Source organism: Brienomyrus brachyistius, unplaced genomic scaffold (genome assembly GCF_023856365.1).
Source record: "Brienomyrus brachyistius isolate T26 unplaced genomic scaffold, BBRACH_0.4 scaffold52, whole genome shotgun sequence".
NCBI lineage: Eukaryota > Metazoa > Chordata > Actinopteri > Osteoglossiformes > Mormyridae > Brienomyrus > Brienomyrus brachyistius.
In genome coordinates this window covers 2,048,212-2,069,580 of record NW_026042327.1, presented here as the reverse complement: position 1 = coordinate 2,069,580, position 21,369 = coordinate 2,048,212, and the positions used below count along the sequence as shown (strand labels likewise).

The 21,369-nt window shown below is 46.9% G+C and overlaps 1 protein-coding gene across 1 annotated transcript in view; it reads right to left on the bottom strand.

The window, feature by feature from the left end:
• LOC125723898 (NACHT, LRR and PYD domains-containing protein 12-like) overlaps positions 1-21,369 on the bottom strand; it is a 64,684-nt gene that overhangs the window by 17,450 nt on the left and 25,865 nt on the right. The window contains exons 10-12 of the mRNA XM_049000724.1: positions 11,413-11,586; positions 10,773-10,946; positions 9,892-10,065 (exon numbers count right to left, since the gene is read on the bottom strand). Of these exons, the coding sequence (XP_048856681.1) occupies positions 9,892-10,065; positions 10,773-10,946; positions 11,413-11,586 (522 nt within the window). The remainder of the gene's footprint in view (positions 1-9,891; positions 10,066-10,772; positions 10,947-11,412; positions 11,587-21,369) is intronic.

The window sequence follows — 21,369 nt, the reverse complement described above, 5'->3', positions numbered from 1 at the left end:
ACTGCGATGGGGTGGCCCCCCATCCTGGGTTGTTCCCTACCTCTTGTCTATTGCTTCCGGGATAGGCTCCGTACCCCCTGCGACCCAGTAGGATAAGTGGTTTGTAAAATGGATGGATGGATGGATAGATGGATGTATGCCTTCTGATGTTTGCAGCAAACTATTTTGTGGATAAAAGCTACGTCAACACCCACCCCCCCCCTTACTTTTTTGCTGTTATTTTTATTAATTATTATTATTACTGTTTGATTCATGTATTGTATGTTTCAATCATTACAGATATGTATGAAAGTGTGTCTGTGTATGTATGGACATTCATATCTATGTATTAATATACACTGCTCAAAATAATTGAAGGAACACTTTTTAATCAGAGTATAGCATCAAGTCTATTAAACTTCTGGGATATAGATCAGGTCAGTTAAGTAGCAGAGGGGGTTGTTAATCAGGTTCAGCTGCTTTGGTGTTAATGAAATTATCAACAGGTGAACTAGAGGGGCAACAATGAGACGACCCCCAAAACAGGAATGGTTTAACAGGTGGAGGCCACTGGCATTTTTCCCTCCTCATATTTTCTGACAGTTTTTTCACTAGTTTTGCATTTGGTGACGGTCAGTGTCACTACTGGTAGCATGAGGCGATACCTGGACCCTACAGAGGTTGCACAGGTAGTCCAACTCCTCCAGGATGGCGCATCAATACGTGCCATTGCCAGAAGGTTTGCTGTGTCTCCCAGCACAGTCTCAAGGGCATGGAGGAGGTTCCAGGAGACAGGTAGATACTCAAGGAGAGCTGGACAGGGCCGTAGAATGTCCTTAACCCATCAGCAGGACCGGTATCTGCTCCTTTGTGCAAGGAGGAACAGGATGAACACTGCTGGAGCCCTACAAAATGACCTCCAGCAGGCCACTGGTGTGAATGTTTCTGATTGTTAGGTCAGAGACAGACTTCATGAGGTTGGCTTGAGGGCCCAACGTCCTCTAGTGGGCCCTGTGCTCACTGCCCAGCACCATGGAGCTTGATTGGCATTTGCCATAGATTACCAGAATTTGCAGGTCTGCTACTGGCACCCTGTGCTTTTCACAGATGAGAGCAGGTTCACCCTAAGCACATATGACAGATGTGAAAGGGTCTGGAGAAGCCATGGAGAACGTTATGCTCAGCATGACCGGTTTGGTGGTAGGTCAGTGATGGTCTGGGGAGGCATATCCATGGAGGGACACACAGTCCTCTACAGGCTAGACAACATCACCTTGACAGCCATTAGGTATCAGGATGAAATCCTTGAACCCATTGTCAGACCCTATGCTGGTGCAGTGGGTCCTGGGTTCCTCCTGGTGCACGACAATGCCTGACCTCATGTGGCAAGAGCATGTAGGCAGTTCCTGGAGGATGAAGAAATTGATACCATTGACTGCCCCCCACGGACATTATGTTTCGTCCATTCGATGCCACCAGGTTGCACCTCAGACTGTCCAGAAGCTCAGTGATACCCTGGTCCAGATCTGAGAGGAGATCCCCAGGACACCATCCATGGTCTCATTAGGACCATGCCCCGACATTGTCAGGCATGTATACAACCTCGTGGGGGCCATACAAACTACTGAGTATGATTCTGAGTTACTGTAATGAAATTTCAACAAAATGGACTAGTCTGCCGCATCATTTTTCACTTTGATTTTCGGGGTGTCTTTGAATTCAGCCCTCTGTAGGTTGACAATTTAATTTCCATTAAACGATGTGGCATCCTTTCATTCCTAAAACATTCCCAGTCTACTTCAGTATAGATATCCAGCATGATTTTTTTCCCCATTGATATCTGATGTGTTTTTAAAGTGTTCCTTTAATTTTTTTGAGCAGTGTATATGTGTGATAAATTTTTATTTAATAATTTCTTTTTGACAATTACGGCTCCAATCATCCACAATCATCATATATAAATAGAATCCTTCGTTTTTTACTTTTTTGCATTTATCTCTTTTTCTTTTCCTCACCCCTCTACGACTCCTCAGATTAAATACTGATTTCACTCGCCCCCCAGTCCTGCCACTTCCAGTAGCCCATAGTTTGGGGAAGTGGTTCTTTTCCCCTGTGCCTCTGGGTGGGGCAGGTCACCTAATGCACTGGGGGTGGGGTGTCACAGACACTCTCAAACACGCGTACCCTGCCACAGACATTCTCACACACACGTACCCTGCCGCAGACACTCTCATACACACGTATCCTGCCACAGACACTCTCATACACATGTACCTTGCCACAGACACTCTCAAACACGCGTACCCTGCCACAGACACTCTCACACACGCGTACCCTGTCACAGACACTCTCATACACACGTACCCTGCCACAGACACTCTCACACACACGTACCCTGCAACAGACACTCTCACACACACGTACCCTGCCACAGACACTCTCATACACATGTACCTTGCCACAGACACTCTCAAACACGCGTACCCTGTGACAGACACTCTCACACACGCGTACCCTGCCACAGACACTCTCATACACATGTACCTTGCCACAGACACTCTCACACACATGTACCCTGTGACAGACACTCTCACACACTCGTACCCTGCCACAGACACTCTCGCACACACGTACCTTGCCACAGACACTCTCACACACATGTACCCTGTGACAGACACTCTCACACACATGTACCCTGCCACAGACACTCTCACACACATGTACCCTGTGACAGACACTCTCAAACACACGTACCCTGCCACAGACACTCTCAAACACACTTACCCTGCCGCAGACACTCTCACACACGCGTACCTGGTCACAGACACTCTCACACACACGTACCCTGCCGCAGACACTCTCATACACGTGTACCCTGCCGCAGACACTCTCACACACACGTACCCTGCCGCAGATACTCTCATACACGTGTACCCTGCCACAGACACTCTCACACACACGTACCCTGCTACAGACACTCTCACACACACGTACCCTGCCACAGACACTCTCAAACACACGTACTCTGCCGCAGACACTCTCACACACACGTACCCTGCCACAGACACTCTCATACACATGTACCTTGCCACAGACACTCTCACACACATGTACCCTGTGACAGACACTCTCACACACGCGTACCCTGCCACAGACACTCTCATACACATGTACCTTGCCACAGACACTCTCACACACATGTACCCTGTGACAGACACTCTCACACACTCGTACCCTGCCACAGACACTCTCACACACACGTACCCTGCCACAGACACTCTCATACACATGTACCTTGCCACAGACACTCTCACACACATGTACCTTGTGACAGATACTCTCACACACACGTACCCTGCCACAGACACTCTCAAACACACGTACCCTGCCACAGACACTCTCAAACACACTTACCCTGCCGCAGACACTCTCACACACGCGTACCTGGTCACAGACACTCTCACACACACGTACCCTGCCGCAGACACTCTCATACACGTGTACCCTGCCGCAGACACTCTCACACACACGTACCCTGCCGCAGATACTCTCATACACGTGTACCCTGCCACAGACACTCTCACACACACGTACCCTGCTACAGACACTCTCACACACACGTACCCTGCCACAGACACTCTCAAACACACGTACTCTGCCGCAGACACTCTCACACACACGTACCCTGCCACAGACACTCTCATACACATGTACCTTGCCACAGACACTCTCACACACATGTACCCTGTGACAGACACTCTCACACACGCGTACCCTGCCACAGACACTCTCATACACATGTACCTTGCCACAGACACTCTCACACACATGTACCCTGTGACAGACACTCTCACACACTCGTACCCTGCCACAGACACTCTCACACACACGTACCCTGCCACAGACACTCTCATACACATGTACCTTGCCACAGACACTCTCACACACATGTACCCTGTGACAGACACTCTCACACACGCGTACCTGGTCACAGACACTCTCACACACACGTACCCTGCCGCAGACACTCTCATACACGTGTACCCTGCCGCAGACACTCTCACACACACGTACCCTGCCGCAGATACTCTCATACACGTGTACCCTGCCACAGACACTCTCACACACACGTACCCTGCTACAGACACTCTCACACACACGTACCCTGCCACAGACACTCTCAAACACACGTACTCTGCCGCAGACACTCTCACACACACGTACCCTGCCACAGACACTCTCATACACATGTACCTTGCCACAGACACTCTCACACACATGTACCCTGTGACAGACACTCTCACACACGCGTACCCTGCCACAGACACTCTCATACACATGTACCTTGCCACAGACACTCTCACACACATGTACCCTGTGACAGACACTCTCACACACTCGTACCCTGCCACAGACACTCTCACACACACGTACCCTGCCACAGACACTCTCATACACATGTACCTTGCCACAGACACTCTCACACACATGTACCTTGTGACAGATACTCTCACACACACGTACCCTGCCACAGACACTCTCAAACACACGTACCCTGCCACAGACACTCTCAAACACACTTACCCTGCCGCAGACACTCTCACACACGCGTACCTGGTCACAGACACTCTCACACACACGTACCCTGCCGCAGACACTCTCATACACGTGTACCCTGCCGCAGACACTCTCACACACACGTACCCTGCCGCAGATACTCTCATACACGTGTACCCTGCCACAGACACTCTCATACACACGTACCCTGCTACAGACACTCTCACACACACGTACCCTGCCACAGACACTCTCAAACACACGTACTCTGCCGCAGACACTCTCACACACACGTACCCTGCCACAGACACTCTCATACACATGTACCTTGCCACAGACACTCTCACACACATGTACCCTGTGACAGACACTCTCACACACGCGTACCCTGCCACAGACACTCTCATACACATGTACCTTGCCACAGACACTCTCACACACATGTACCCTGTGACAGACACTCTCACACACTCGTACCCTGCCACAGACACTCTCACACACACGTACCCTGCCACAGACACTCTCATACACATGTACCTTGCCACAGACACTCTCACACACATGTACCCTGTGACAGACACTCTCACACACGCGTACCCTGCCACAGACACTCTCATACACATGTACCTTGCCACAGACACTCTCACACACATGTACCCTGTGACAGACACTCTCACACACTCGTACCCTGCCACAGACACTCTCACACACACGTACCCTGCCACAGACACTCTCATACACATGTACCTTGCCACAGACACTCTCACACACATGTACCTTGTGACAGATACTCTCACACACACGTACCCTGCCACAGACACTCTCAAACACACGTACCCTGCCGCAGACACTCTCACACACGCGTACCTGGTCACAGACACTCTCACACACACATACCCTGCCGCAGACACTCTGAAACACATACCCTGCCAGACACTCTCACATACATACCCTGCCAGACACTCTCACATACATGTATCCTGCCGCAGACACACGGCAAATGACAAATGGGACCAAACTGTTTGTCCGTTATAAGCGAAATTCCATTGTATGCGAGTCCGCTATATCTGATGCTTTTTCTGCATGTTCTTAAAGGTGCACAGCCGGCAGACCTCGTCTGTTATAGACGATATTCCGTTATAAGCGAGTCCATTATAAAAGGATTATACTGCATCCCCAACTCCACCTAGCAGACATACCTATGAGGGGATTGAGGTATGGACTGATTCTGATTGTGTTTGGACTAAACACCCCGGGATTCAATTACATCGTCCACCATCATTCACCCACATTATTGTTGTGCCACAGGTGAACTGCACAAACATGTTTTTTACCTGATCACTTATATAACTTGTTTCTCACAGAAAGAGCTAGAACACCTATCTTGCCTTTCCCAGGGGAAAGGAATGCTTATCTTTTCTCTCCCAGGGGAAAAGGGAAAGCCTTGCCTAAAATGCTTCGTAACCGCAAGCGCAAAACAGCCTCACCTGGACAGGAATTGGAGAATAAAGAGCACATTCCCTGAGGGAGGGGTAAGCCTGGCCAGCTCGCCCCCTGCCCGCACGCGTACTGCTCCAGATTTAGTATAAAGGAAGGGGGAGAGCTCAGCACTGACCGGAGATCAGCCGTGGGATAGAACGCGCATCGCCCGGCACTTCTCAGGAACCACGTGTTGGTCTCCTGCCAGGACTGAAAGGGGCTCCCCAGTCCGTGTGTGAAGGTGGGTGATTATAGCACATCTGAGTGTAGATGGCTTGTGGCTACTTTTTCATTTTATTAATTAGTCGGATTACCTATCATCCATCCATCCATTCATTTTCCAAACCACTTATCCTACTGGGTCGCGGGGGGTCCGGAGCCTATCCTGGAAGCAATGGGCACGAGGCAGGGAACAACCCAGGATGGGGGGCCAGCCCATCGCAGGGCACACTCACACACCATGCACTCACACACGCATTCCTATGGGCAATTTAGCAAGTCCAATTAGCCTCAGCATGTTTTGGACTGTGGGGGGAAACCGGAGTACCCGGAGGAAACCCCACGACGACATGGGGAGAACATGCAAACTCCATACACATGTGACCCAGGCGGAGACTCGAACCCGGGTCCCAGAGGTGTGAGGCAACAGTGCTAACCACTGCACCACCATGCTGCCCCCGATTACCTATCAATGCTTATGAAATATATCATAATTTTGTGTATATTTTAAGAAATATTTCTGAACGGACCAAAGCGAACCTGATTGTTCCTTCGACAGCCCTATATCCCCCTCTCACATTAAAACAATATTCTAGGTGGGGTCTTACCAAGGAATTGTATAATCTTAGCATCACTTCATTTAAATTAAACTCCACACACCTAGAGATGTAACCCAACATCCTATTGGCCTTTTTAATTGCTTCCCCACACTGGTGAGAGTGGGACATGGACACCAAGGTCTTTCTCATAATCAGCTACCTTTATTTCAGAGGAACCCATAAAAAAATCTGTACTTTATATTTCTGCTCCCTGCATGGATTACCTTACATTTATCTACATTAAATTTAATCTTCCAGGTATCAGCCCAGTTGCTAATTAAATCAAGATCCCGTTGTAGCCTCTCCGCTGCTAGATCAGTATTTGCTACATCATCCACCTTGGTGTTGTCTGCAAATTTAACTAGTTTACTGTATGTATTGGTGTCAATATCATTAATGTAAAATAGGAACAATAGTGGTCCTAAAATTGAACCCTGCGGTACCCCACTATGAACGCAGGCCCACTGTGACATTGTGCCTCTAATAACTACCTGCTGCTTCCTGTCTGTTAACCAGTTTTCAATCCAAGTTGCTACAGTTCCTAAAATCCCTGCAGCTTTGAGCTTAAGCAAGAGCTGTTTGAGGGGAACAACATCAAAGACCGTCTGCAAATCTAAGTACATTTTGTGACCAATTTCTATTTTTGCTTCCTCAAAGAACTCAAGTAGATTAGTTAAACAGGATCTACTTCTCCTAAATCCAGGTTGGCTACCCCTCAGAATGTTATTTGTATCCAGGTTATTTGTATCCATAACTTTTCCAGTTATGCAAGTTAAAGTAATTGGCCTATAGTTTGCTGGATTACATCTATCCCCTTTTTTGAATATGGGTGTTATATTAGCATACTTCCAATCATAAGGTAGCACACGTGCAAATAAGGATTTCGGAAACAGTAAAGTTAAAGGTTGGCTAATAATAACCCTCATTTATTTTAAAACTATAGGTAAGATGCCATCAGGACCCTGTGATTTATTTATTTTGAGCTTAGACAGGCTTTGTACCACATCAGCCTCAGTTATACATACATGCCCTCCGCAATTATTGGCACCCCTTTGTACAAGGGGTAAGAAAAAAATCCACCTTCTGGTGAAGTTGCTTCATCTCACACGGGAAAAAAATGAGAAAAATCCAACCTTTACTTAAAATCAATTTATTTGAAGGAAAATCAAATCCTTCTTCAATAAATAATTATTTTTAACAAAAACACATGAGCCACGATTATTTGCAGCCCTGCAAATTATAGTGAACACAATGTAACTGAAGCATGTTTCCCATGTAAATTATACATATTTGAGTTGATTGGAGTGAGTAGGAACCTTCAAGCTGTAATCCATGACTTCCTGAGCAACTGGGGTACAAACATGAGGAGACACAGAGGCCAAATTCCCTTAGTCATCCATCAACATGGGAAAGATAAGAGACACACAGACCAAATGAGGGAGAAGTGTGCTGACCTTCATAAGTCAGGGAATGGGTATTAAAATAGCTACTCGCCTTAAAATGCCCATTTCTACTGTTAGGGCAATAATTAAACAGTGGGCATCAACTGGAACTGTTACAAACCTGCCTGGAAGAGGACCCAAGTTTATTTTGCCCCCACATACAGTGAGGATGATCGTAAGAGAGGCAAAAAATCCCCAAAGATGACTGTTAGTCAATTACCAGACAAAGTAAAACCTTGGGGTTACCACGTCTCCAAAAAACCATCAGATGCCCCCTTCATGCTAACAGACGTTTTGAAAGTTATGACAGAAAGAAGCTTTTTCTGTCAGTTACTTAAAATGTTAGTGCCAGGAGTTTGCAAAACATTATACAACTTTGACTGGAATCAAATTCAATGGTCTGATGAAACAAAAATGGAGATTTTTGGCAATAAACATTCAAAGTGGGTTTAGCGTAAAAAGAAGGATGGTTATAATGAAATGAACCTTATCCCAGCTGTAAGATATGGTGGAGGTTCTGTGATGTTGTGGAGCTATTTTTCCTCCAAAAACCTCGTTAGGGTACATGGCACTATGGGCTCCATGAAATACCAGGACATTTTATATCAAAATTTGGCTGCTGCTGCCAGGAAACAAAAACTGGGGCTTCATTGGATCTTCCAGCAGGACGGTGATCCTAAGCACATGTCCAAATCAACATTAAAATGGTCAGCTGACCGCAGAATCAAGCTTCTGCCATGGCCATCTCAGTCCCCTGACCTGAACCCCACTGAAAACCTGTGGGCTGAGCTGAAGAGGAGAGTGCACAAGAGAGGGCCGAGGACCCTGGGTGATCTGGAGAGATTCTGTAAAGAGGAATGGTCTCAGATGCCCTGCTCTGTATTCTCCATTATACTTATTAAATGTTATAGGAGACTCAGTGCTGTTATACTGGCAAAGGGAGGCTGTACAGAGTATTAAAAGCAGGGCTGCCAATAATCGTGGCACATGTGTTTTTGTTGAAAATAATAATTTCTTGATGAAGGATTTGTTTTGCTTTGAATAAATTTATTTCAATGAAAGGTTGGATTTTTCTCATTTTTTCAGTGTGAGATGAAGCTGCTTCGCCAAAAGGTGGATTTTTATCTAACCCTTTTTACAAATCTTTACCAGGGGGCCAATAATTGTGGAGGGGGCCAATAATTGTATATTGTTTATATACGACACTGTATTTGTACTAAATGGTGGTAAGTTAATCATGTCCTCTACTGTGAACACCCTTGTAAAATAATCATTAGACTCATTTACTATATCAATCTTCATTTTCAATTATAAGGCCCTTACTATCCTGCAGATGAGTGATTTCAGCTTTTAGAGCTCTTTTGGAATTAAAATATTGGAAGAAACTTTTAATGTCATCCTTAGCCTCCAATGCAGTCTTACTTTCGACATTCCACTTACTGTAGCGAGTCTAATGTTATTTTTTTAAGTCAACCCCTAGACTTAGATACTCCTGCTTTATTTTGAAATCATTAGTTATTTTCTACCTTAGTATTTCCAGCGTACAGTGTGAAATACCCAATAATACTCACCTCACTACCCCCAGTTTACAGTGTGGAATACCCAGTAAGACTGACCTCAGTATCTCCAGTTTGCAGTGTAAATCCCCCAGTCCAGCAGAGAGCAGCTTCACTCCTGAGTCCTGCAGGTCATTGTCACTCAGGTCCAGCTCTCTCAGGGGTGAGGAGTTTGATTTGAGAGCTGAAGCCAGTGCCTCACAGCATTCCTCTGTGAGTTCACACCGGCCCACCCTTAAAAAAATTAAACACTTTTAAATCCACTTTTTACACTGCAGCACTATATTCAAATGAGGAGAATAGTGACCATGACATAATGGATTTTCAGAAAATGATTAAATTATTAAAAATCATTTTAGCAATCATCCCGATTCTGTTTGGTGTCCATTATTTTTTTGTCCATAACACGTTAAAGTCCGCATGTTTAACTGTAACAGTGCTGTTAACTTTGCTAACCAACACAAATGTTTTGCATGGATTATATGTGTCACGCCCAGCTCGTGTGATCCTCGTGTGCCACGCCCCCTCATTAACCATGTCTGTTGCCCCGATTCTGACCAGCTGTTTCCTGTTATTTCGGCTTGTCTTGTGTATTTCACTCCGTGTTCAAGTCTGTTTCCCTAGATCTGTCATTGATGTTGTGAGCCGTGTTTCCTCGTCTGCCCTTAATAAACCCCGTTTGCTCGTCTTCACGGCTCCACTGCCCTGTCTGCCTGCTCCTCCGCTCAGCGGACGTCACAATATGGTTGAATGGATGTTTCCTGCTTCCCTGCTTAATTATTTCTAACATGGATCGATGGCTGATAAGATTGTGGGATATAAGGACGTAGGAGAAGAAAACAGAAGTTGTTTGTGTTTGTTTATTATGTAACTGCTGAAAGGCATTGTGGGTTTTCTTGCTGTCCAGTTACTTTTGTGTAAACTGCATATTCTGTACTCACTGCAGCTTCTCCAGTTTACAGCTGGGATCCTCCAGTACAGCAGAGAGCAGCTTCACTCCTGAATCTCTTGGGTGATTGTAGCTCAGATCCAGCTCTCTCTGGTGTGAGGGGTTTAACTTCAGAGCTGAAGCCAGGGAAGAACAGCCTTCTTCTGTGACTCTACAGCCTGACAGCCTGCAAAGAAAGACAGAAACTCCCCAATAAATAATATCACCTCACCATTATAATTATTAAATAAATGTGATGCTCTAATAAATAATTCAAGAATTACAGTTTAGTGTCTAAGACAAGGCAGGACCCCTCCTCTCTTTCCCTTAGCTAATTGCTCACTATCTCCTCTTTATAGTGTGGAATACACAGTAATACTGACCTCAGTATCTAAAGTGTACAGTGTGGAATACCCAATATTACCGGCCTCAGTATCTCCAGTTTTCGGTGTGGAATACCCAGCAATACTGGCCTCAGTATCCCCAGTTTACAGTGTGGAATATCCAGTAATACTGGCCTCAGTATCTCCAGTTTGCGATGTGGAATGCCCCACAATACTGGCCTCAGTATCCCCAGTTTACAGTGTGAAATATCCTGTAATACTGACCTCAGTATCCCCAGTTTAGAGTGTAGAATACCCAGTAATACTGACCTCAGTATCTCCAGTTTACAGTGTAAATCCCCCAGTGCAGCAGAGAGCAGCTTCACTCCTGAATCCTTCAGGTTATTGTCACTCAGGTCCAGCTCTCTCACGGGAGACGAGTTTGATCTTAGAGCTGAAGACAGCACTTCACAGTGTTTATCTATGAGATCACAGCTGTTCAGCCTGAAACAGAAAACACTTTAAGACACAGACATATACACATCCTACACATTAGTAAAATACAAAGCATTACAATAAGCATTTGTTTTCAGTATAATTAGCAGCACAGCTTACACTTCAAAATGAAGTGTAATGAGTCTGCAGAGTGTTCTGTGCGTCCTGACAATCTGCTGCAGTCATATGATCACTAATTGTGAGTCAGTGCACCTTTGCTCAAAACTAGAGGTAAAAACATTAAGTACAAGCTATAGGAATACATAGGAACACATCAACAGCAAGATGGACGTGAACCTCCCATAACAGTCAGACCAGTGCTTCCAGTGCAGCCATCTTTCTGCCAGGTGTCCCTACACTCGACACGTATCACTGAAAGGAGGAGATGTGAACATTCCCAGCAGCTAATGCAGCAGCAACTGGCACTTGGATTCCTGATCCCATGAGTAAAATCCTTTTTCTCCCTGTATTGTTATACCTGGGAACATGTCAAATCACCAATTACGTCTGGGTGATATGACGATATTATCGGTAATGAGCGTAATCAGACAAGTATCCCGGTGTCGATATCTGACAGTGACTAACCGGCGATTATCGTCTTTGCTGGGGAAACGCGCTTAGGCTACATACAAAGCAAGATAACAGAAGGATTCATGATTTGTTTTCAGTTCAGCTTTCTAGCCTAAGATTCTGAAGCAGTTAAAAAGAAACATTGCGCAGAATTTCACAAGCATTGTCCCTTGCAGTAACCATGCATTCGCTATTCTTGTAAGTTCAGTATTGTCACATCACCAACTTCTATCTTTGAGTCAGCAGCCAGAATGTCAGTCATTCAAGTGCAGCTTTCTGGTGGGAATTTTGAGCTTCCCGACTCAGTTTTTTGTGTCTAAGTCTCAGGCACGGCTTTAAGTGTGTCCCTGACCCCTCGGTGGAGGACTGTCTGCTCGCGGTCGGTGAAGTAGTTGGAGCCGCTAATGTTGTTTCAGCTTCCCGAATGAACAAAGCTATTGTGATCTTTTTAAAAGACGTTTCCATGGTTGATGACCTCATAGAAAGTGGTCTCAACATTAAAGATGAATTCGTACAGATGCTGCCTTTATGAAGCCCGTCAAAAAAAGTTGTTTTATCTAATGTTTCCCCATTAATTAGAAATGAACTACTGTCCAACATTCTGGGCGCTACGGGAAGCTGGGGAGCCCGATTAGGATGATTCCTGTCTTTTAGGCGGCAAACATTTACGATTCTTAATGCGCCACAGGAGGTCCTGGACGTGTCTGTTAAGATCACAGTGGAAGGGAAAGTTTATATGATTTTAACAGCTGTGAGAGTGTGAAGTGTTTTGCGTGCGGTGGTTTTGGGCATGTGCGGCAGGCCTGCCCGCGAGGGGACCCCCCCCGGGGGAGTGCGAGGAGGGGTGCGAGGCACCGCGGGGGCACCGATACTGTAGTAACGGACTTGGACTCAGACCGTGGGGACCGGGAGGACGAGACCCCCCCGCCCGAAGTCACTGCTCCCCCCCGCTCCCGAGTCGCACCGGCGGCGGCGGCGCGGTGAGTGACTCCGCTCCCGCTGAGGCGGCGGGCTGGCAGAGGAGCCCGGCCCGGACGCGGCGGGGCCCGCTGGCGGCGGCGCGGTGAGTGACTCCGCTCCCGCTGAGGCGGCGGGCTGGCAGAGGAGCCCGGCCCGGACGCGGCGGGGCCCGCTGGCGGCGGCGCGGTGAGTGACTCCGCTCCCGCTGAGGCGGCGGGCTGGCAGAGGAGCCCGGCCCGGACGCGGCGGGGCCCGCTGGCGGCGGCGCGGTGAGTGACTCCGCTCCCGCTGAGACCGGCACTGACCCATCTGTAGACACACCGCAGCGGAACATCCCGAGCCTGAGCTGGACCTGCACTTACTGGATTCTGATAAAGATTATGAGGACGTAGAGAGTTTGGCTGATGACTTGGAAGACTCACAGGCCTCCATGGACACCAGCACCCCTGTAGGTAGGACCAAGGTTTACTCTTTTCAGCAGATCTGTTTCTTTCTGGACAGCACTGAAGGCCAGAGAAAACCTAAGATAGAGTCCTATTTCCCTGATTTGAAACTGTTCTTAGCTTCATGTACGATGGCGATGAGGAAATGTACTTTGGACGAGCTTGATAAACAGAAGCGGTGCAGATTAAAGAAGCTGATGGGCACTGTTAGGAGTGTGTTACGCCACCGCTGGCAGTACAGAGGGTTTATCTTTTATGTTTCTTGTCCTTTATCAGCTCTTTTTACCAGTTTTATGGCTTCATTGATTTTTGACTCGCTAAATATTAACGGGTGTCGCAGTGCTACTAAAAGAGCTGCATTGTTTGATTATATTGCTGTAAAAAAGGTAGATGTTGTGTTTTTACAAGAGACTCACAGTGATGAGGGGAACCAGGCTCAGTGGCGGGCTGACTGGGGCGGCCAGGTTGTTTTTAGTCATGGCTCTTCTGTCAGTGCTGGGGTCGCTCTGCTGTTCTCACAGAGGGTCCCAGTCCTGTGACCGGTGGTTACAGATGTTGTACCTGGGAGGCTCATGTGTGTTCAGTTTTACCTGCATGACCTGTTGTGTATGAACCAAATGTAGGCTCAGAACGGGTGGCCTTTTTTACAGATTTACATATGTTCTTAGAGACACTGTCACAGGAGAGCGTTGTTGTTCTGGCTGGTGATTTTAATCCTACTCTGGAGCACGTGCTCGACAGGAATAACGAGGATCCTCACCCTGGTTCAGCTTCTGTTCTGCGATCTGTTATTGACTATCATGGTCTGATTGATGTGTGGAGAGACCATTTCCCAAAGTGCAGACAGTATACCTGGGTGAAGGTGAACTCTAACATGGTGTCTGCTGCTCGGCTGGACAGCTTTTATATAAACTATCGGAATAAGGGCAGGTTTTTAAGCTGTGGCATCGCTCCCTTCCCTCTCTCCGATCATCATTTTGTTTCTGTCACTTTCTCTTGCACTGACTTCTCCTCCCAACATGTTACTGGCGTTTTAGTAATAAATTAGTTCAGGACCACAACTTTGTACGATCTTTCTACTTCTGGGAGGTGTGGAGGGAGAAAAAAATCACAATTCAAGTCCCTCAGTCAATGGTGGGATGTCGGAAAAGTGCAAATTAAGCTCTTCTGCCAGAACTATGCTGCATATTTCAAGACTGAACTACAGAACCGGTTTAAAAGACTGGAGGATGAGATCTTGCGGCTGTGCACAGGAGCAGAGCCTGGCAGGGTGGGAGATGCTGAGGCCCTGCAGAGGAACTGACTCCTGTTGAAAGACCTTCTGGTGGAGAGAGGGGCTGGAGCGTTGGCCCGGGCCGCTATACGAAGGAGACTCATATGGACGCCACACCGCGTATTTTTGGATTGGAGAAGCACAGGGAAGAAAGAAAGACCTTTCGGCACTTGATCCTCCCCAATGGGCGTAGTACGTTTGACAAACACGAGATTTTAACACACAATAGCCTTTTATGAGAACCTGTTCTGTGCTGAGGCCTGTGATCAGACAGTGGCTGATCAGTTTCTTTGGGACTTACCAAGTCTTTCAGTCGCAGACAGACATGAGCTGGAAGAGCCTTTGACTCTGACAGAACTTACTGCTGCTGTCCATGAGCAGTCAGTCGGGAAAGCACCAGGCCTGGACAGACTGACTGCGGAATTTTATAAATGTTTCTGGCCCCTGATTGGTGAAGACTTGTTCTGTGTTTTTCAAGAAAGTGTTGATATGGGCCTTCTTCCATCCAGCTGCCGGAGGGCTGTTCTAACGCTGCTGCCCAAGAAGGGGGATCTTGGACTTCTGAAGAACTGGCGGCCGGTCTCGCTTCTCGGTGTGGATTATAAGATTTTGTCCAAAGCTCTGACTAACCGGCTGAAAACATGTGTTTCAATGATCATTCACTGGGATCAGTCTTATTGTGTATCAGGGCGTTCAATTTTTGATAACCTTTTTTTAGCTAGAGATCTTTTGTCCTTTGTGTCAGAACGAGGTTTGGACGTAGATCTGGTCTCTTTAGATCAGGAAAAGGCATTTGACAGAGTGGACCACACCTTTCTGTTTAAGACCCTTCAAGATTTTGGTTTTGGTCCAAAGATTGTTTCTTACATTAGACTCTTGTACACCAATGTGTGTAGCCTCCTGAACATTAATGGCTCTCTCACCAGGCCTTTTCCTGTCACCAGGGGGATACGGCAGGGCTGTGGGTTGTCTGGGCTGCTGTACTCACTGGCGGTGGAGCCGCTGCTTCAGGCTTTTCGAAGGCGTCTCCAGGGAGCACCGGTACCTGGCATCAGCCTTGGGGGAGGAGTGACTGTTACACTTACTGCTTATGCAGATGACGTCACTGTTTTTATCAGGTCCAACACGGATATGGAGGTGCCTACAGCACTTTTTGGCGATTTCCAGCGTGCCTCTTCCGCTCGCGTCAACTGGAGCAAAAGCGCCACGTACCTGCTGGGCCAGTGGTCTGGGTGGGGCCCTCCTCAGCTGCCACAGCAGTGTGTATGGGGCAAGGATGGCATCAGAATACTGGGTCTTTACCTGGGAACTGAGCGCTTCATGGAAAAGAATTGGAGCGGATTGGTTGACAGGATTACTGGACGACTTCAGCGTTGGAGGTGGATTCCGCCCCAGCTCTCATATCAAGGAAGACTGCTGGTGATTAACAGTTTGGCTGCCTCCATGAAGTGGCACCGACTCATGGTGCCGGATCCTCCGATGGACCTGCTGCATCACGTCCAGAAGGGGTTCATTGATATCTTCTGGAATGGGCACCACTGGCTCCCTTCAGGGATTCTTCATTTGCCAGTGTCTGAGGGAGGGCAGGGCCTGGTTCATCTGCTGAGCGAGGTCAGGGGGATGAGGCTCCAGTGTGCACAGACACTGCTTTACAGCACCGAACACCTGCCGTGGATGCATGTGGCCCTCGCCCTGCTCCGCAGCTGCGGAGGCCTTGCATATGATAAACAAATGTTTTTACTTTCTGGAGATGCCCTTCAGCTTATTGGAGTGAGTGGTTTTTATGCTGCGGTGCTGAACGCTTGGCGCTTGTTCCGGGTGGCATGGATGGAGAATGACCACTATGGCCTTGAGGAACCATTGTTTAATGATTCCTTTGTTTCCTCGCGGCTGACACAAATTCAGTGGATAAGATACTTGTGGAGTTGGGGGTCACAAGGGTAAAACATATTTTATATGCTGAGTCTGGGCACTTTTTGTCACCTGACTCACTTGCTACCCAAGTGGGGTTCCGGTCTATGAGGCTGCTTGGGAACCTTTTACATGCACTTGAAGGTTCTTTTCCCCCCAACCTTTCAGGAATATTTACAGTGGGTTCCGGGTCGAGGTGCGACCTGCCCTTCCTTCCCAGAACTGTGTGTTACCCCGTTGGTAGCTGTTGATCACAGTGACACTGGTCACATACTTTCCTTCCGGTACTTGCTGAATATCCGGTTCTCCCTGGCAGGGAGGAAACTCCTGTACCATGTTGCCGTTAAGTCTTTTTTCTTTCATGACCTGAAAGGGAGGCCAGATACGAAGTGGAGGACCATTTGCTGCTCCTGGGGAGTTTTTGCCATCATGGAGGCTCCTCTATAAGAGACGGCTTCCCAAACGTTCGGGGGACCTCCAGTGGAGAATCCTGCACTGCATACTGCCCACCAACAGTTTTGTGTCTCGGTTTAATGCTGATGTTGGGTCTCAGTGTTTGTACTGTAGTGAGCGTGACACTGTTTTCCATACCTTCTGTTATTGTGTCAGACTGGCACCACTGAGTGGGCTGCTGGGTCACTGGCCTGGGGATCATACTCACTGATGCTGTGTCTCAGTGTTTGTACTGCAGTGAGCGTGACACTGTTTTCCATACCTTCTGTCATTGTGTCAGACTGGCACCACTGAGTGGGCTGCTGGGTCACTGGCCTGGGGATCATACTCACTGATGCTGTGTCTCAGTGTTTGTACTGCAGTGAGCGTGACACTGTTTTCCATACCTTCTGTCATTGTGTCAGACTGGCACCACTGAGTGGGCTGCTGGCTCGCTGGTCTGGGGATGATACTCACTGATGCTGTGTCTCAGTGTTTGTACTGTAGTGAGCGTGACACTGTTTTCCATACCTTCTGTCATTGTGTCAGACTGGCACCACTGAGTGGGCTGCTGGGTCGCTGGTCTGGGGATCATACTCACTGATGCTGTTTTTATTTTTGGTTGTAAATGTTCCAAACCTTGAATGGATAAATGTTGTCCACTTGGAAGACTACGTCTGCGTCAGGAGGGTCAGGACATTGATGTTTTGGACTTGTTTAAGACCCTGGTGGAGTCACGTGTTCATGTGGACTTTGTGTTTCATCAGGTCACGGACAATTTGGCTGTTTTTCGGAGAAAATGGGTTTTCGACAAGGGACCTGTAATTATTTCTGCTGATGTTGTTTTGCTTTTTGCCTGGTGATTCACGCTGAGATACTCTTCGGGCTGTGATTAGGATTGGCTGCTAACTGTTTAAGGTGGTTAAAAGTAAAAACAAAAGTCTCTCTCTCTCTGTCACGCCCAGCTCGTCCGCTCCTCCTGTGTGCCACGCCCCCTGCTTACCCACGTGTGTTTCCCGAATCGTACCCAGCTGTTTCCGTTTGCTTTCAATCAGTCTTGTGTATTTAAGTCCTGGTCTCCCCAGTTTTCCTTGTCTGTCATTGATGTTTGTGATGTCAGTCAGTGTCCAATGTTCCCTGTTCCCCGAAACCAGAATAAACCCCGTATTTGCCCTGATTACGGCTTGTCTGCCCGTTCCTGCCTGCTTGCATGCACGATCGCCGCCTCGCCCGACCGCGTCCCGTGACACTCTCTCTCTCATCTGTGTCTGAATCAATCAATCCATCATTATTTATATAGCGTGTTTTAACCACAGCGTTTATAAAGTGTTTTGCAAACATTTAAAAAGAAAAAGAAAGAAATTAAAATAAGCTCAGAATAAATAACAATAAGTGAAAAAAAAGAGTAAAAATGTTTTAGTAAAATAAAATTAAAAATTAAAAAAATACCATCATAAAGCACTTTAACCACCGATGTCCTCTTTAGGGGCCCCTCCCTCAAAGGGGCCTCTAGCCCCTATGTCTTCTGGGGGAAGCGACTGCCCCCCCACAATTACTGATATTAATAAAAGCATAAAATAATAAAACTGATTATCACAGATATGCGGTGGTGAAAAGATGCCTTTTCAGCCTAGTTTTGAAAGTACTGAGACATTCAGTAGCTCTCAGGTTTTCTGGGAGAGAGTTCCAGAGTTTGGGCCCATAGTGACTAAAAGCTGCCCCCTCCCTCCCCAGCCGGGTTTTAGGAATAATCAGTAAATTACTGCCGGATGATCTGACTGATCTGCCTGGGACATACCTTACAGTCATGTTACTGAGGCAGGACAGAGCTAAACCACGTAAATATTTGCGAATTAACTTTAAAATCAATCCTAGAAGCCAGAGGAAGCCAGTGCAGGGATGTGAGAGCAGGTGTGATGTGATCCCTGTGACCGGTGCATGTTAACACTCCGCCAGCGGCATTCTGGGCCTGTTGTAGATGTGAAATGGTAGATGTGAAACAGACAAGAGGGCATTACAGTAATCTATTCTACTAGAAACAAAAGCAGGTATTATTTAATACTGTGAAGACCCCCTCAACTCTGCAAACAAGTAAACCAGCTTCCTTTCTTTTTAACAACCTAAGCAGTTCTGTTAACCTGCTTTATGACTTTATGGTCGTGTTTCCACAAACTGTGCTTGCTTTTCAGAACAGTATTTCCCTTTTAAGGTTACTCATACTAATCTGGTGTAGGATCACACATGCACTTATCACAGAGCTTAAATTCCAGGTGGCCTGAGACAAGGCCTACCCTGGTACGAGAAGGCACACATCGGCCTAGGCCTCAAAGGGGGGTTCGTGACCCCACACACACACACACACACACTTAAACACACACAGATATCAAGGGGGGCCAGCACTCCAACTTTTATTTCTCAAAGTTTCAACGACCTCCAGACAGCAGAGTGGACCTCAAGGACAGGGGTCCCTCGACTTGGCACACAACCCCCTCCCCAGACATCCTGCCTTACATACCACTCACCGAACAGACCAGCACCCTTTCGGGCCGTTTACAAGCTCTTTGTGTTCTACCATGCTATATTAACAGAACTGAATTAAGGTACATTATCCATTCTGGGGAGAAGATCAATTGGGATAATCCACACCAAGCAAAATATGTTGTTCCTAGATGTGCAACTTAAATTGGTATTACCACAGACTAACAGCCACGTCTATCTAAGAGTAAGATGTGCTGTTGGAATGTGAATATGTCATGTAATGTCTGTACAAAGTGTAACATCTGTTGAGGTGCAACCCAAACCACCTATAGCATATACTGATTTGAGTCAGTAACATACATGATATAAGTAATTATTAATTAATTATTACAGATGGTATGAGGTGTGAACCGCTAGGCTGGTATGGCATGTTTGGTATAAAACTGATGGAAAATCACTCCTGATTCCAAATCTAGTCAGTGGTTACCATGAAAGTGGATGTATCAAAAGTTACACCAGCTTAATGGAAATCATCAATAAAGGGGGAATCAGTCTAGTCATAAATCCCAAAAGGACCAATACAGTTGAATTCCTGGTCATTCCTATTCATTAACTTTAGACTATAAAACCTGGCACCTCAGAGCAAAGTGGGAGGAGAAACAAAAGACCATCAGCCCAAAGAGAAAGGTGTAGAACATCAGCCCAAAGAGAGGCAGAGAACATCAGCCCCGGAGAAGAGAAGCCCACAAGAAGCCCTCCTGAAGCCTGCCAGCGAAGGCCCAGCTGGACAGAGAACTGCAACCAAGACAAAGCTTCACAAGGAGAGAGAATCAAAGGGGCTCCACTCCAACAACTGCTGCAAACGCCGCGCCTCCCTGAGTGCCATCACCCGTCAGCTCATCAGTCTCTGCAACCAACTGCCAAACCCCCCCCCCCCCCCACCCAATCTGCAACCAAGTAAACCAGCTTCCGCTTATTCCAATAACCTAAGCTGTTCTGTTAACCTGCTATATGACTTTAGGGTCATGTTTCCACAAACTATCCTTGCTCTGCAGAAAAGTATTCCCATTTGAAGGTTACTCATTCAAATCCGGTCATTGCATTTCCATAATTACACTGTTTGTGTCTATTCTGTTATTTCGTGTTTATTGTTTGTGTTAGATGTAATGTCTATCTTATGTTAGTTGTAGTGTTAGCTTTTACACAACAACTTCAGCCTCCATTCATTGAGTGCTCACAATAGTCCCTGCCTCTGAGGTTTCAGAGCGTAGTAGCCAGATCACACAAACTCGCCTGAAATATCGTGAGACTCTCTCTCATCGGCCGTGAGGGGAGCTTCGCTACCGATCGTTTACATTACCTGGTGATGCAGCTCGCTGGACGAACCTTCTAACCCAGGTTACTAAGCCATACTGGTAACTAGTGAATCCCACGTAAGTCTCACATTAACAGACTCACGGGGATTCGCAATTGAGTTTGGAGCAACCAACCATTCGGCATAACAATTAGTTAATAAACATCATTAAATAATGATTAATTCAAATGTAATTAACTTCAAAACATATTGGTGGAGATATTAAAATTTACCTGAGCTAAATATTCCTACAATGGTGTCCCTCAGGGATCAGTGCTGGGCCCACTACTGTACACTGTATATATTGGTCACATTATCAGAAATCATGGTTTTGGGTTTCATTGTTTTGCTGATGATACACAGTTATATAT